The 14,928-nt window shown below is 44.0% G+C and overlaps 2 protein-coding genes across 2 annotated transcripts in view; both read left to right on the top strand.

Moving 5' to 3' along the window:
• The first annotated feature begins 795 nt into the window (after positions 1-795).
• LOC134445610 (tripartite motif-containing protein 16-like) lies at positions 796-6,502 on the top strand. The gene is made up of 6 exons (XM_063194657.1): positions 796-1,380; positions 2,293-2,388; positions 3,824-4,057; positions 4,147-4,318; positions 5,194-5,250; positions 5,740-6,502. Exons 1-6 carry the CDS (start codon positions 796-798, stop codon positions 6,255-6,257), a joined length of 1,662 nt encoding a protein of 553 aa, XP_063050727.1. The 3' UTR covers positions 6,258-6,502.
• A 4,784-nt stretch (positions 6,503-11,286) lies between these two features.
• ccdc92 (coiled-coil domain containing 92) overlaps positions 11,287-14,928 on the top strand; it is a 34,733-nt gene continuing 31,091 nt past the window's right edge. Inside the window, exons 1-2 of the mRNA XM_063194278.1 lie at positions 11,287-11,353; positions 11,570-11,727. The gene's annotated coding sequence lies outside the window, so the exon portion shown is untranslated. The remainder of the gene's footprint in view (positions 11,354-11,569; positions 11,728-14,928) is intronic.

The raw sequence follows: 14,928 nt of genomic DNA, 5'->3' as shown, positions 1-14,928 counted from the left end.
ACACAGCTCTGCACCGCACACAAGCGATGACTGCACACTACATACAACGAAATTGCATTTATGCCTCACCCGTGCAAGGGGGCAGCCTCAATGGCGCGCCAAGGGAGCAGTGTGGCGGCACAGTACCATGCTCAGTTTACCTCAGTCATGGAGGAGGATGGGGGAGTGCACTGGTTAATTACTCCCTCCACCAACCTCGCGGGTAAGGAGTTGAAACGCCAACAAGTCTGACACCCTAACCACTTATCCATGACTGCCCCATAAATATATTTATAGTTATAAAGTTATATAATGTAGTCAGTTAGGAAGGAATATTGTAGGCAGCCTTCACACACAGAGATGGATTCTACAGTAGGCCTATGCTGACACTTTTCTTCCCTTACATTTGTATCAGTTTGTTCTGTAAACATATATTAACAAACGTGACTGCATGTGGCCCAGGTGTGGGAAAAAAAACACAAAATGTTGCATTTTAATTTGACTATTGTTCATGCCTAACCGACCGACAGACAGACAATAAAAGGTGGAAGTAGAGATTGTGAAAAGGCACCTGGAACCTAGAAAATATTGTACTAGTAGAGGTAAGAATGGGGGAATTCTGGAATGGCATTTATGTTGCATTCGCCAATGAACTTGCATTACTAAATATGTCCACTAGATGGTAGCAGTACTCCATGAATACACCACTCACATCAAGGAAGTTGGGAGCGCCACAGGTAAAAACTAAACTAATCTTGAGTTGCACTGGAGAGCTGTTGCATGTCGTTGCCTACCTGTCGTTAAATACTTAAGGAAATGGCAGAAGCGATGGTGAGTAACCAGGACATTTTCATGTGTCCCGTTTGTTTAGATCTTCTGAAGCACCCTGTGACTCTCAGCTGTGGACACAATTTCTGTTCGGATTGCATTGAGGCTTGTTGGGATAAGGAAGACGTGAAGGGCGTTTACAGCTGTCCCCAGTGCAGAAAGACTTTCACTCCGAGACCCGTTTTAGACAAGAATCATGTTTTCTCTGAGCTCGTGGATCAAATGAGGAAGAGCAGAATTCAAACTGCAGCTCCTGTTGAATGTGCTGCTGGACCTGGAGATGTGGCGTGTGACGTCTGCACCAGCAGAAAACTCAAAGCTGTCAAGTCCTGTCTGGAATGTTTGAAGTCGTACTGTGCCACTCATTTGAAAGCACATAATGAACTTATAGGTAGAAATCATGCCATGGTCGATGCCACTGGTCAGCTACAGGAGAGGATCTGCTTCCACCATAATAAGATTTTAGAAATATTCTGTCGCACAGACCAGAGTTGCATCTGCTATCTGTGTACGATGGATGATCATAAAGGCCACGACACGATCACAGCAAAAGCAGAGTGGAGCCATGAAAAGGTAAGACGTATAGGCTATTCATTATTAGCTTACAGTAGGCCTTTGTTATTTATATTTAAACTGAACAAAATTCACTTTTTCTGTAATGGTCTTCTTGCCCCTTTAAGGAGGCATGCAAGAGAGAGTTCAATGTCTGGCATTCTGTAAAACATTGACAGGCCAACTTCAGTGTTGCCTGCCTCCCTCCTAGGCCTACCTGTCAAACTGGTTCTGCCAGTCTGTCTCATGTTTAATGCCTAAAGGTGCCGGTATGCTTGCTGCGAGCTGTCAATTACGCGTGTCACCGCGAGCAACCGACAGCACATGCTTGCTTCAAAAGCAGTTGACCAAGACGCAAAAATACTGGCGGTATCATACAGGGGGCAGCGAGCACGCAGCATTGGGATTCGGAAATTGGGAACACAGATGGCAAGGAAAACAACAAAACAAAAAGAGAGGAAAGAAAGGAAAGAATACTGCTACTCCTGTATGTGCATGCTCCTTTTTCAAAGTGCAACAAGGAAGTATGATCACAAATGTTTAAAATTTCGGACAAACTCAATGAGACGCTCTTAAAAGTTGCTGCCATTGCCGTGTTCATATCAAGCACACGCGTGGAACTGCGCAGTCCATATTATGATCGCCCCCAGCAAGTTTGAAGATATTGCACCTGACGCACGCGTTTGTCTGCCGTGTCTAATGCGCGCGGACTTGACATTAAATGCGCATGTTAAGGCGTTTATGAACAAATCGTGCACGCGCTCACGTATCTTGCAGTAAGCATACCGGCACCTTAACTGAGGTCACGTGGTATCAACTGCTTGTGTGAAATTTGTGCCAAGCAATTTCATCTCGCTCAATGATGCACCCTATAACATTCTCAGAAATGAATTATCAATTCAAAATATGTTGCTTTGATCCCTGTTGATCCAGGAGGGGTTGGAGCAGAGCCAGAGGAGATGCCAGCAGATAATCCAGTTGAAGGAGAAGGAGCTGCAGGAGCTGAGGAAGGCTGTGGAGAGTCTCAATGTGAGAACTGACCAGAGGAGAAGACAATCTGCAGCAGGTTTCTGGTTATGCAGAGAGTTATCATGAGCTGTCACATAAACATGACTCTGATTTTGTTTTCCTGAGGAAGTAATGTTAACAACCATTTTTTGGAAACTGTGCAGGCAGCGTTGATTTTTTTTGTGTTGATGCGGGGTGGGGGGGCATTTCACGCAGGCCATTGGTGGTGGTGGTGGTGGTGGTGGTGGGGGGGGGGGTTGTAGGTGTGGATTCACTCTGCGTAAATGCTTTTTTTTTTTTTTTTTTTTTTTTTTTTACATTTTTGGAAACTATGGCAGCCAAATTCAAGCTATGGCGGTGCGCCAGAGTTTCCTCAATGTGTGGGAAACACTGCATTGACCCTTCCAGAATTCACGTCATGTATTGTTGATTCAAACACATCATAGAGGTTTTAAGAGTATTCCGGGTGGTACTGCACGCTAGGGGCGCAACGGAGGAGTGCAGACTCTATTCAGAATGAATGGGCTGTGCTCTCTTGACAGCGCTCCCTAGGTGAACTGCAGGCATGGATAAAATAGGGAATGGGGAGGCTGTTTGTAAAAAAGGCTGTGAACACATGCGAACAGACAGCAGACCCTAAAGAGAAACGACCTGCCGTCCTGAAGCGTGTACGTTGATGAAAATAGAGATTCCGAAAAGTACACTTGTTATGCTATTTCGAGAGGGAAGAGGCTGTTCCAGAAGCATAGGAGATGTTTGTTGTTGTTTCAAGACATTAAACGTACTGACTGGACTGAGGACATCACCAGGAATACTTGTGTCTGTGATGCCCACTGCACATCTGAAGTTATCCTGACCATCCGTTTTGTTATTTTGGAAAAAAACACCTGGCTAGTTTCTGTACAAGTGAATGGTGCATAGTCGATTTTGCTCCAACAATGCGCACGCAGCCAAATTACATCATATCTGTTTACAGACAGTAAAGGGGTCTATACGGTATACAGTAGGTCACATTGTTTACCAGGATTTAATTGCAATTTAATTAAGTCACTAATTACACAACCCCATAGAATTGTATTGAATGATAGTGTGATATCCTACGGTGGCTGTAGCAGTCATCACACTTGAAAGGTTGTCTCTTTTGGCTTCGTGCCGTTTAATATTTCACACACTCATACATCAACCTAACAAGTCTCTAGCCCGTGGCTTGATCTATCTTCTTCTCTCTACTAATGGATATGTCCCCATAAGTCTTGCATTATATTTGGTAGGGAGCTCCCCCTAGAGGCGTTAACCATAAATGTTAATAAATGTGGTCTAACTACCACAGATAGTAATATAGGTGTGTGTGTGTGTGTGTGTGTGTGTGTGTGTGTGTGTGTGTGTGTGTGTGTGTGTGTGTGTGTGTGTGTGTGTGTGTGTGTGTGTGTGTGTGTGTGTGTGTGTGTCCTATCAGTCTGGTGCACAGACAGCAGTGGAGGAGAGTGAGAGGATGTTTACTGAGATAATCCGCTCCATTGAGAGAAGGCGCTCTGAGGTGACAGAGCTGATCAGAGCTCAGGAGAAGGCTGAGGTGAGTCGGGCGGAGGGACTCCTGAAGCGACTGGAGCAGGAGATTGCTGAGCTGAAGAGGACAGATGCTGAGATGAAGCAGCTTTCACTGACACAGGATTCCATCCACTTCCTCAAGGTAGACAACATGACTTTTTACAGAGTTCAAAACATGGCTCGTGTCAGTAGGTCTACATCACCCTAGTGTGTGTGTATTTCTCTGTGCAGAACATTGTGTCCATCACTGGGAGGCCTTACAGCACAATTTCAACCAACGTGACCTTCAGCCAAAGCTTTTCCTTGGAGCCGCTGAAGAAGTCTGTGTCTGCACTGAAGACGCAGCTGGAGGAGAAATTGGATTCAATCTTCCAACAAGAAGTAGTCAAGATATCTGCAGCAGGTTTGACGACCCTAGACATTATAACTTTTCCATTAGCAATGCATTAGCCCTTGACTCTGTAAGGTGAGACATGACCATTTCATTTTTTTTTTTTTTTTGTGTTGTAGCACAGAAAAATGTCCAGATTATCCAGAACATACAGAGTGAGTGTCCACCACACACACACACACACACACACACACACACACACACACACACACACACACACACACACACACACACACACACACACACACGCACCTTGGCTTGCTGCAAGGTACACAGCTACACATTTTGTGCCTGAATGCGTTGCAGTGCAGATATTATGTGAGTTTTGGGGGGTGTAGTTCACCTCAACACAAGGTACCCTAGATATTATGTGAGTTTTGGGGGGTGTAGTTCACCTCAACACAAGGTAGACACAGGATGTAATATTGACACCACAGCGAGGGCCACATTTCCATGTTGAGGTCGCGGTAACTTGGTCTCTCAACGGGGGCTGTAGAGCCCAACAAGGGAGCTGTGAGGGGGCGTTGGGGAGGCAGCTGAGAGGGCCGCTTTGTTGTGAATGGGGGCACAAGTCCATCTTAATGTTTAATTCTAAGGGGGGTGTTGGGAGGCTTATGATGAGGTCAAGGGGGTCGTTGGGAGGCTTATGATGAGGTCAAGGGGGCGTCGGGAGGCTTATGATGAGGTCAAGGGGGCGTTGGGAGGCTTATGATGAGGTCAAGGGGGCGTCGGGAGGCTTATGATGAGGTCAAGGGGGGCGTTGGGAGGCTTATGATGAGGTCAAGAGGGCATTTGATCAAAACAGGTTGAGAACCACTGCAGTAGAGTCAAACAATGGGGGACAATATTAATGAGAACTTCAATGTCTATCTGCCCCTCTGTCACAGTGTCTGATGGCCAGGCTCTTACTGCTGAACCACTGACCAGAGAGGACTTCTTACAGTGTAAGTTGGACACACACACACACACACACACACACACACGCACACACACTTTGTTGAGCTCATAAACTAACTGTATGTGTTCATGCACAGTTTTGATGCCCTCCACAAAAATCTACAATGTACTGTAACTAGGCAGGAAAATAAAGAGAAGGCACTGAATGAGAAAGTGCTTCCAAACTTTTGGCCTATGGCATACTGTATACACAGAATCAAAGAAAAGGGGGGTGCACCTTGCATCAATTTTTTCCTTTATTTTTGTGCAACAATAAAGAAAAAAATTGATGCAAGGTGCGCCCCCCTTTTCTTTGATTCTAAGTATTCATTTGGGACAGCACCCTTAAAAGTTATCAAGAAACCTGAGTGAAGCCTGCTACCTACTTGATACTGTATACACGCACATCAATCACCACCACCCCTCTCCCACACATGCACAAAGACACACATATTACAACTTGTTTCTTTTCGTCTTCCTGTCTTCTCCTCCTCCAGATTCCGGTCACTTCACTCTGGATCCAAACACAGCATACCACTTCCTCCATCTGTCTGAGGGGAACAGGAGGGTGGAGTGTAGACCTGGGGCCCAGTCATATCCTGATCATCCAGACAGATTTGATTATTATCCTCAGGTGCTGTGTAGAGAGGGTGTGTCTGCACGCTGCTACTGGGAGGTTGAGTGGAGTGGAGAGGTTGGTATAGCAGTGTCATATAAAAGCATCAGCAGGAAAGGAGATGGTGATGAGTGTAGGTTTGGACGTAATGATCAGTCCTGGAGTCTGGGCCTCACCGACTGGAGCTCCTCTTTCTGGCACAATAATGAAGAGACTGAACTCCCTCTAGTGGCCAGCTCCAGAATAGGAGTGTATGTGGATCACAGGGCAGGAACTCTGGCCTTCTACAGCATCTCTGGAGACACAATGACCCTCCTGCACAGAGTCCACACCACATTCACACACACACTCTACCCTGGGTTTGGGTTAGATGCTGAATCATCAGTGAAGCTGTTGTGAGGCCCCTACAGGCAAATGCTGCTCCTGTGGGTCATTCAGAACACACACACACACACACACACACACACACACACACACACACACACACACACACACACACACACACACACACACACACACACACACACACACACACACACACACACACCTGGGTTTTGGTTAGCTACTGGATCATCAGTGAAGATGTTGTGCATGTGTGCACGCCTGTGATTGGGAACATATGGAGCACAACGTCTGGTGAAATTGTGGAGTGTCAAAGCTTTACTGGCAGGACAGGACGGGACAGGACAGGAGAGGACAGGGTTAGGACAGGACAGGGTTAGGACAGGACAGGAGAGGGTTAGGACAGGAGAGGAGAGGACTGGGTTAGGAGAGGACTGGGTTAGTACAGGACAGGGTTAGGACAGGAGAGGAGAGGGTTAGGACAGGGCTAGGGTTGCAGTGTTTCCCATACATTGAGGAAACTATGGCGCACCGCCATGGTTTAGATTTGGCCGCCATAGTTTATTAAAATGTTAAGAAAATAAAAATAAAACTTTTTTTTATTTTTTAAAGATTTTTTTTTTACTTTTCAACTTGTTTTTTTTTTAACGATTTCTGTTTTTTAAAAACGATTTGAAAAACGATTTCCTTCGCATTTTCCTCCTGGAGTAAATACATCCTATAGACAAAAAACCATGAGTGCATGAAAGACAGAGGGATCAAAAGCCTAGTCAAGTTGTTGCAGTTAACTTGGGTTTGGGAGCAATAAAAAAAACCTTCAGAGAAGGGACAGTTGGGATGAGTTTACTGACACTCCCAAGGCTTTTTCATAGCTTTTTCAGTGCACAGACCCCTGCATGAGGGACGAATGAAAAGTGTGTTGCAAACAGAAATGATTCACTGTACTGCTTTTTTGTATATAAATGACAATGTACTACTATACATGTCATGGGTAAAATCGTATGTAATTTCTCAAAATATAAATGGCTGAAATGTAGGCCTATAGTTTCTCCATGCGCCAATGTCATTCTTTACTCATTGTTTCGCCTTTTTGCATTTACGCCCCGTGAATTTCCAACCCCAAAAAGATTCGAGTCCAAGTCAAGTCCGAGTCACATGTCAGTCAGTGTTAAACAATGAAAAGGATGAATATCAATAAAGCGGATGTCTGAATCTAACCAATATGCCATGGATGTGAAGACAAACTTGTATGTTGTTGGATTTCAATCCCCACTTTGGAATTTATGGTAGCCAATGTTCTAAATACCCGGTCGAGTCCAAAAGCTTAATTTGGCAAGACCAGTGTCCGAGTCCAAGTGAAGTCTGAGTCCAATTGATAGCGACTCCAAGACAAGTCCAAGTCCATAAAACAACGGACCGAGTTCGGACTCGAGTACTACTGCCCTGAATGTAATTATTTGGGCTGTAACGATATTGGATCGACATGAGGAATCGCGACGCTGAGTCATGATACCGTATCAATTTTATTTCTTCTTTGTATTTCTCATTGCTTGTTTGTCTTGTGTAGATCATGCCCTGCAAATTTTGTAATAATGTATCCTATTGCTGAGGGCTGACTTCTTGCGGCAATGTTGTAAGAAACTGAAGCCGCTTTGCCATATCTACGACGTGATTTTGTGATGTAATCCTCCAATTTTTTTTTAATTTTCATCCGTATCAAAAAACCCTTGTGAACATTTGAAGTGGTTTGATGCACATATTAACTTAAATTGATGTGCATTACCCAAGTTAGATGGGAAATACATCATGGCGACTTTTTGGCCAATAAAATCAGGTCTATGATCTATCTGTGCTGACGTACAAAGTAGCCTACTGTGTGTGTTGATGCTGTGCAGGAAATGGTCAAAAAAGGTACTGCAACTATGCTGCTCATTGAAATTGTGCTGGTTATTGCCAAATTTGATATTTACATGAAAGTTTACAAAGTAATAAACAACTATTTCCTAGTATGGTGCAAGTACAGTCATTTTTGCAGCTAAAAATGGCTATTTTTGGAAATTCAAAATGGCGGACCATGGAGAAGATCCCCCTTTTCATGTATGAAAAGTGCACTTTTTCCAGTCATAATGAATACTTAGAATTTGATGCCGGTGGTAAGTATTCATGAAAAAGGTAACATTAGTGAATGGGCAGCATGAATTCTGGAAATAAACAACTAAAAATCTCACACAGTGTCCCTTTAATTTGTGTTGATTAAGTCTCGGGTCAGACAGTCCAAATTTGCCAGCAGGCCTGCTTTACATCTTGCAATGTTCAGAAGTATTCAATGCTCAGAAGTATTGAAAACCTGTAAAACTCCTCTATGTTTTTTATTTCAAAATATGACTCATACTGTATGCCACTTTTCTTTGTGTGTGTGTGTGTATGTGTGTGTGCGTGTGTGTGTGTATGTGTGTGTGTGTGGGGGGGCGGGGGGGGGGGGCTATGACCCATGGGGGGGTGGTTATGACCCATGGCCTATTGGATGTGCTTATTTGTTTATTTGTTTATGTACTGTATTTTAATATTTGTTTTACCTGTCCAGGGACTGCAGATGGAAATTAACTATATAGCTATAATCTAGCACAGGTCATCTTTGTACTCCTGTAAACAATGTCTATTGTGCATGGTCCCTACTGAACTAAACTAAATAAACTAAACTCTACGTGTAAAACTTTTTTTTAACTGTGTTGAAACATTGTGCAGCTTTGGCCAGTAGGGTGCAGTATTGGCCCAATTGTGCCAGAGCCGTTTATAAAGATGTATTAAAAATGTCTCTTATAGTTCTCTATACGGCTCTGAATTGCGCTGAATAAATCTGTTAAAGACTTGGAAGTGAAGCATAGGCTATGGTTGTGGTTATGATAGCTAGGCTATATGACTACGGTATTAACTGTATGCTATAGTTATGTTACTGTATTATTACTATCATGTGTAAGTGTTTAAGGCGTTAGACTTGTAGCTCAAAGGTTACTGGTTCGACTCCTGACACGCCAGGTTGGTGGGCGGAGTAATTAACCAGTGCTCTCCCCCATCCTCCATCATGACTGAGGTACCCTGAACATGGTACCGTCCCGCCGCCGCACTGCTGCTTTGGGCATGAATGCAATTTCGTTGTGTGCACTCGTGTACTGTGGAGTGTTGTGTCACAATCACAATGGGAGTTGGAGTTTCCCAGATGAGCGTTTGGCTTTCACTATATTATATTTCAGTATCCAGGTAGCAAAGTTTATCTGGCCCATTGTTGGCCCGATCCTTTTTTCGCGAGTGCTGACAGTTGGCCCAATTCTGGCTTTGTCCGCGGCCCAATAATGGCCCTATTATCGTATGCCGACAGTGTCGGCTCAGTGTTGGCTCAGTTACTGCATGAGACTGACAGTTATTTTCAGTGTCGGCCGAGTGTTGGCTCAGTGACTGCATGAAGTGACAGTTATTTTCAGTGTTCTATGAAGTGTTGGCTGAGTCACAGTAACCAGTGTTCCAGCCGAGCCGACAGTGCCGACATTCAGCCAAGATCGGGCCGACTGTGCTTGCTATTCACTTGAATAACTATATTGTTATATTACTAGGGCCGTAAAGGCTAATAACTATATTACTACATTGACTCGTATAATAACTATCAGTAGCACATCTACTAACTTGACAGATGTGTACAAATCCCAGTGGTGTAGTCTACGTACTACGCAGGTATAGGCAGTATACTCACTTCTAAACTTCAGGGATTTCTGTATACCCACTTAAAATTGATTTATCAATTATTTAGAGTAACACAAATGTATTCAGTATACCCACTTCAAAAAAATGCTCAAATAGTATACCCACCACAAAAAAGTAGACTACACCTCAGACAAATCTTGTCAAATCTCAATACAAATTGTCTTCAAAATCTCAGTACCGTAGGCCTACACTTTCCAGCCATGTTATTTGTGGCACAACCAAATAGGCCAAAGGTCTGGTCAGAGGAGTAGGTGTTTGGGACATGAATGGGGCTAGCTGTCCAGATATGCTATGTTAGCATTATATTCAGGGTGCGATTTGTAGGGGGGGATGGGGGGGATTTTTCTCCCTTCTGGTCTTGATATCGCCACTTTTTCTACATGATTTTATCACAGTTCAATGTAATTCCATTGGTATTGCTTAACATCTGAAACTTATCCCCCCTTCTGGGTTTCCAACAAATCGCACCCTGATTATATTTGTGAAAAAGTAGTAGGGACACGCTTCATCGTAAACATGGTTTGTACCCTACATGCCTTAGCCTACCATCCACACCCAGCCTAATGAGGTCTGCTTTTCAACACTGGGGTCGGCATCACCATGTGGGGTCGCCTGGAATTCAAACGGGTCACCTGAAATGTCTGAAAGTCTGTGAAACACCATTTACAATCTTCTGTTATAAATAGGCCTATGTAGGCTATAGGCCTACAACCTAGCTCAGTCATGTTTCAATTTTTGTCATGAAAAAAATTGTGTAGGCCTAGGCCTATGGAGTCGACTCGACAGAACTTTTGGATGTTGAAATGGGGTCCCGTACCCAAAAAGGTTGGGAACCAACTGGCCTAGGCTATGCTTCACATTTGCTGGCAAAGAAAGAGGTTTTTGACTAGGCCTATTTGTTCTAAATAGGACCAATATGCTCCTCATTTCATCATTACTTTAAGGTAAGCATCCAATGGAAAAAAGGAACACCAGCTCTCTACCTACTTATAATCCCCATTCTTTAGTTTTGTGGACTAGGCCTAGGCCTACTTGTCAGTCAGTCACACTTCTCTCAGCCTATTTGTAATCATGATAGGCTTAACTTGACTATAATATAGTCACACACAATCTGTCATTAAAATGGAATGAATGACCCCCATCAATCTTATCTATCTTACTATATTATAATAGTAATAATAATATATTAAAGTAATTTAAAAATAATCATGGTTCTTGATTGGACAAAAAACAGCTGTCGAGGGCGGCGGGCCTATCAATGTCTTTAGATCCCACTACACGTTCTTTGGTTCAGTTTAGAAAACCTCCGCACAGGCCTCCATGGGAAACACGCACGAGGAAACGGTTTCTATGGTGACACTTTGTTGTAGATTGGAAGTTTCTGCGGAGCTGCGAAGGTATTCACTCGTGTTCGCTAATATTCGACATAATTTGGTTTCAAGAAAATAATGGTTGAGTAAAGACCGACATCACACCATTCTTTTCGACTCCGACAATTATGAGCAATGTTGTCTTGTAAGTACATGTAATGGAAATTCAGTGCCCACTGCTGTCTCTCATGATGGGCTTAGCACTAGGCTTCCCATGATGCATCGCTTTATTTTGTCTTGTAGCTCAGGGTGATGACAGAACAAGCGGCGGACGTCGCCTTCCCTGCCGACCAAAAGACTAACAGCCTGCACTGCACATTTCAGCACCCCATCTATCCTAACATGGCAGAACGGACTCGATGCCTAACGTGAAAAAAACGTTCGCTCTGTGGCATTGTACGGTAAGTGTGCAAGTATTTCGACGTGTTTGCTTTTATCCGTGAGAGTGAGTGTCAATTGAGTCATCCTTTCCATTGCACCTGCTCATCATGGATAGCCTGCTGTAGTCAGCCTAATGTACGGCTAGGCTGTGGTGGGCACCAGTTAAATGTGCGGTGGGTTAGGCTACTGCAGGCTAGTTAGACATTTCAGAAAACGCGACGAAATAGTTGACATGGGTCCACAGCTTCATCTGCATGTGTAAGTCATGTATGCGTATCATCATTTTGTTGTTGACACTACGATTAGAGTCTATCATTTTTGTTTATTTGGCTACGCTTACCACAAGGGTTCCGTTATTCGAAAAGGCAGTAACAATTTGGCCTGCAATATTTATGTCAACCACATATCGTGGTCTTCTGAAGTGTTAGTTAAGATAAACGATCAAACTACATGTTCGCCACAAACACCATATTATCCACCGGGCTCTCGGCGTGCTGCTATCCTCCATTCACCGACGAGGTTTTGATTTCCTTTGATAGCGCTGGCTTGTTGACAGCTACAATTTGTAGCTGCTGACACCAGCTTTTATCTCTTTTTTTGCTAGCTTTAATGTCGTGTTTGATTTAATTTAATAGTTGATTCCTTGGCGGTGTGGGCTACTGGATTGTTGGTGTACAAGGCATGCAGACGCTAGTGCGCTGTCCGCAATGCAGGTGCTGTTTACGAGGTGTCCTGACACCAGCCGACTCGGTGGCGCGGCATCTTCCTTCTTCAGTTAGGTCAGTGGCGATCTCTCGAATGACATTTAGGCTATATTTAAATCTACATTAGCCCTTCTCTGACATGCACAGTCAAATCCTTACTTAATTTAAACACCGCCAATACCGCTATACAAATGACTCTGCCATGCGCCTTGAACTGGGCTTGAGATGCAATAGCCGTGGTGGTGGAGTATTACGGCTAGCCGGGGTTTGACTGTACTTCTTGGCGTCGTAATAATCCAGTGATTTACAGGCCTATTTTGTCAAAGTAGACCATACTTGTAGGTATTTGTGTGTGTTTGGTGATGGTATCGGTGAAGACATCTGACTTCTGAAGTCGTCGTTACTTGGGACGCGTTGTCAGTTCAAGGTTACCTATTCTGCTATATCCGCTGCCTGTTCCCATGCGGCCAGTCACTCTCTCGGAATGGAGAAAGCAATGGGAAAGCGAGTCCTCCAGTTGTTACTCGTGCCTCGGTAATTAGTGGTGTGTGTGTGTGTGTGTGTGTGTGTGTGTGTGTGTGTGTGTGTGTGTGTGTGTGTGTGTGTGTGTGTGTGTGTGTGTGTGTGTGTCTGTGTGTCTTTCCAGTACTGTCACATTGTTTCCTCTTATTCTGGTGTTCCCAAGTGTCTGTGTGTCTGTGTTCACAGAGAGAGAGCTGATGGAAGTTGTTTGACACTTTGACAGCTAAACACCACATCACTCACTCACTGGTTAGACCAACTGGTCTGACACGTCGCTGTCCCCAATTCATTACAGTTCTCGACACACTGCCTTGTTTCCTAAATAGGGCCCTAGTGGATGTGTGTGCTCTGCCGCCTGTAATAATAATAATAATAATAATAATGATAATAATAATAATAATAATGATAATAATAATAATATTAATGATAATAATAATAGTAATAGTAATAATAGTACAATAATAGTATTTTTGTGTGTGTCTGCATCTGCAACGTGTGTGTGTGTGTGTGTGTGTGTGTGTGTGTGTGTGTGTGTGTGTGTGTGTGTGTGTGTGTGTGTGTGTGTGTGTGTGTGTGTGTGTGTGTGTGTGTGTGTCCTTGGTTGATATGATAGCCTACCACCTGTCCTAGGTTGGCACCATGGCACAGTGTGGTAAAACTACCATGAGCAGGGGCGGGGCTATAGGGGAGGGCAAGCAGGGCATTGGGGGGGGGGGGGGGGGGCATGTTGGTGTTTTGTCCTGGGGTCCTTTGTTTCAGCTGTTCCGCCACTGACTATTAGGGCTGGGCGATATGACTATATAAGCTTAGTTATTATGATAGAAAAGTCTCTATCATGCCTTTTCTCCTCTATCATTTCTAGTCCCGAATGGCAAACCTCTGTGACTCTGGTGAATATGCATCTTATGGTGATGTATTTTAGAAGTGTGAGAGACTAACCGTTTATTTATCTGGAACTGAGTGCACTTCGTCTGAAGAAAAAAAAGAAAACAACATGAGGCCATCTGAACTCTCTTCTTAGCATGGCCTTACAGTTACATAATAATAATAATAATAACAACAATAATCATAATAATAATCATAATAACAATCATAATAACATTCATTATAAAAGTCATAGTCATAATCATGAGAGGCCTCCCCAACTCTCCTCTTAGCATGGCCATACAATATAATAATAATAATAATATAATAATAATAATAATAATAATATAATAATAATAATAATAATAATGACCATAATCATAATAATCATATAAACTAGAGGCCTCCTGAATCTGCTCTCAGCGTGGCCTCACAGTAATTCGCAGCTCTGCTGGCCTGAATGGCTGAGCTCTGGAAGCGACCAGGATGCCAAATTCATTCAAGACCTTCACCTGAACCATTAGTGTACGTGTGTGTGTGATGGGGGGGGGCTAGAGAGACACACTGACAGGAAGAGAGGGAGGGGAGGGAGAGAGATAGAGAGAGAGAGAGAGAGAGAGAGGGGGGGGGGGTGGAGAGAGAGAGAGGAAGAGAGACATTATGTTATTATTTATGCATGAGGTCACTCTCGGCTGATGTCAGCATTAGGGCTGGGAAGAGCTGTTAGTGTGTGTGTGTGTGTGTGTGTGTGTGTGTGAGTAAGGGGGGGAGTGCGCAGGACAGCCATGTGGATTTGTCCTTTGTGTGTGTGTGTGTGTGTGTGTGTGTGTGTGTGTGTGTGTGTGTGTGTGTGTGTGTGTGTGTGTGTGTGTGGTGTTGGGAAGTCGAGTCAGGCCATTATAGGAAGTACTTTGCTCCCTTTCAGACCAAATGCACACACACGCACACACACACTCACACGCACTCACACACTCACACACTCGCACACGCACGCACACACGCACACACACACACGCACACACACACACACACACACACTCACACACGCACACACACATACATGCACTCACACACTCACACGCACGCACACACGCACACACACATTCACACACGCACACACACACTCGCACA

The sequence above is a fragment of the Engraulis encrasicolus genome, chromosome 3 (assembly GCF_034702125.1).
Source record: "Engraulis encrasicolus isolate BLACKSEA-1 chromosome 3, IST_EnEncr_1.0, whole genome shotgun sequence".
Lineage (NCBI taxonomy): Eukaryota > Metazoa > Chordata > Actinopteri > Clupeiformes > Engraulidae > Engraulis > Engraulis encrasicolus.
The sequence above is the reverse complement of the archived record's forward strand: the minus strand, read 5'-3'. Positions and strand labels throughout refer to the sequence as shown.

Bases quoted from the DNA above. Each gene is read 5' to 3' on its own strand.
- LOC134445610 (XM_063194657.1), top strand. From the start codon at position 796: ATGGCAGAAGCGATGGTGAGTAACCAGGACATTTTCATGTGTCCCGTT. The intron at 4,058-4,146 runs GTAGACAACATG...TTCTCTGTGCAG, and splicing joins ATTCCATCCACTTCCTCAAG to AACATTGTGTCCATCACTGG. The intron at 5,251-5,739 runs GTAAGTTGGACA...CTCCTCCTCCAG, and splicing joins CAGAGAGGACTTCTTACAGT to ATTCCGGTCACTTCACTCTG.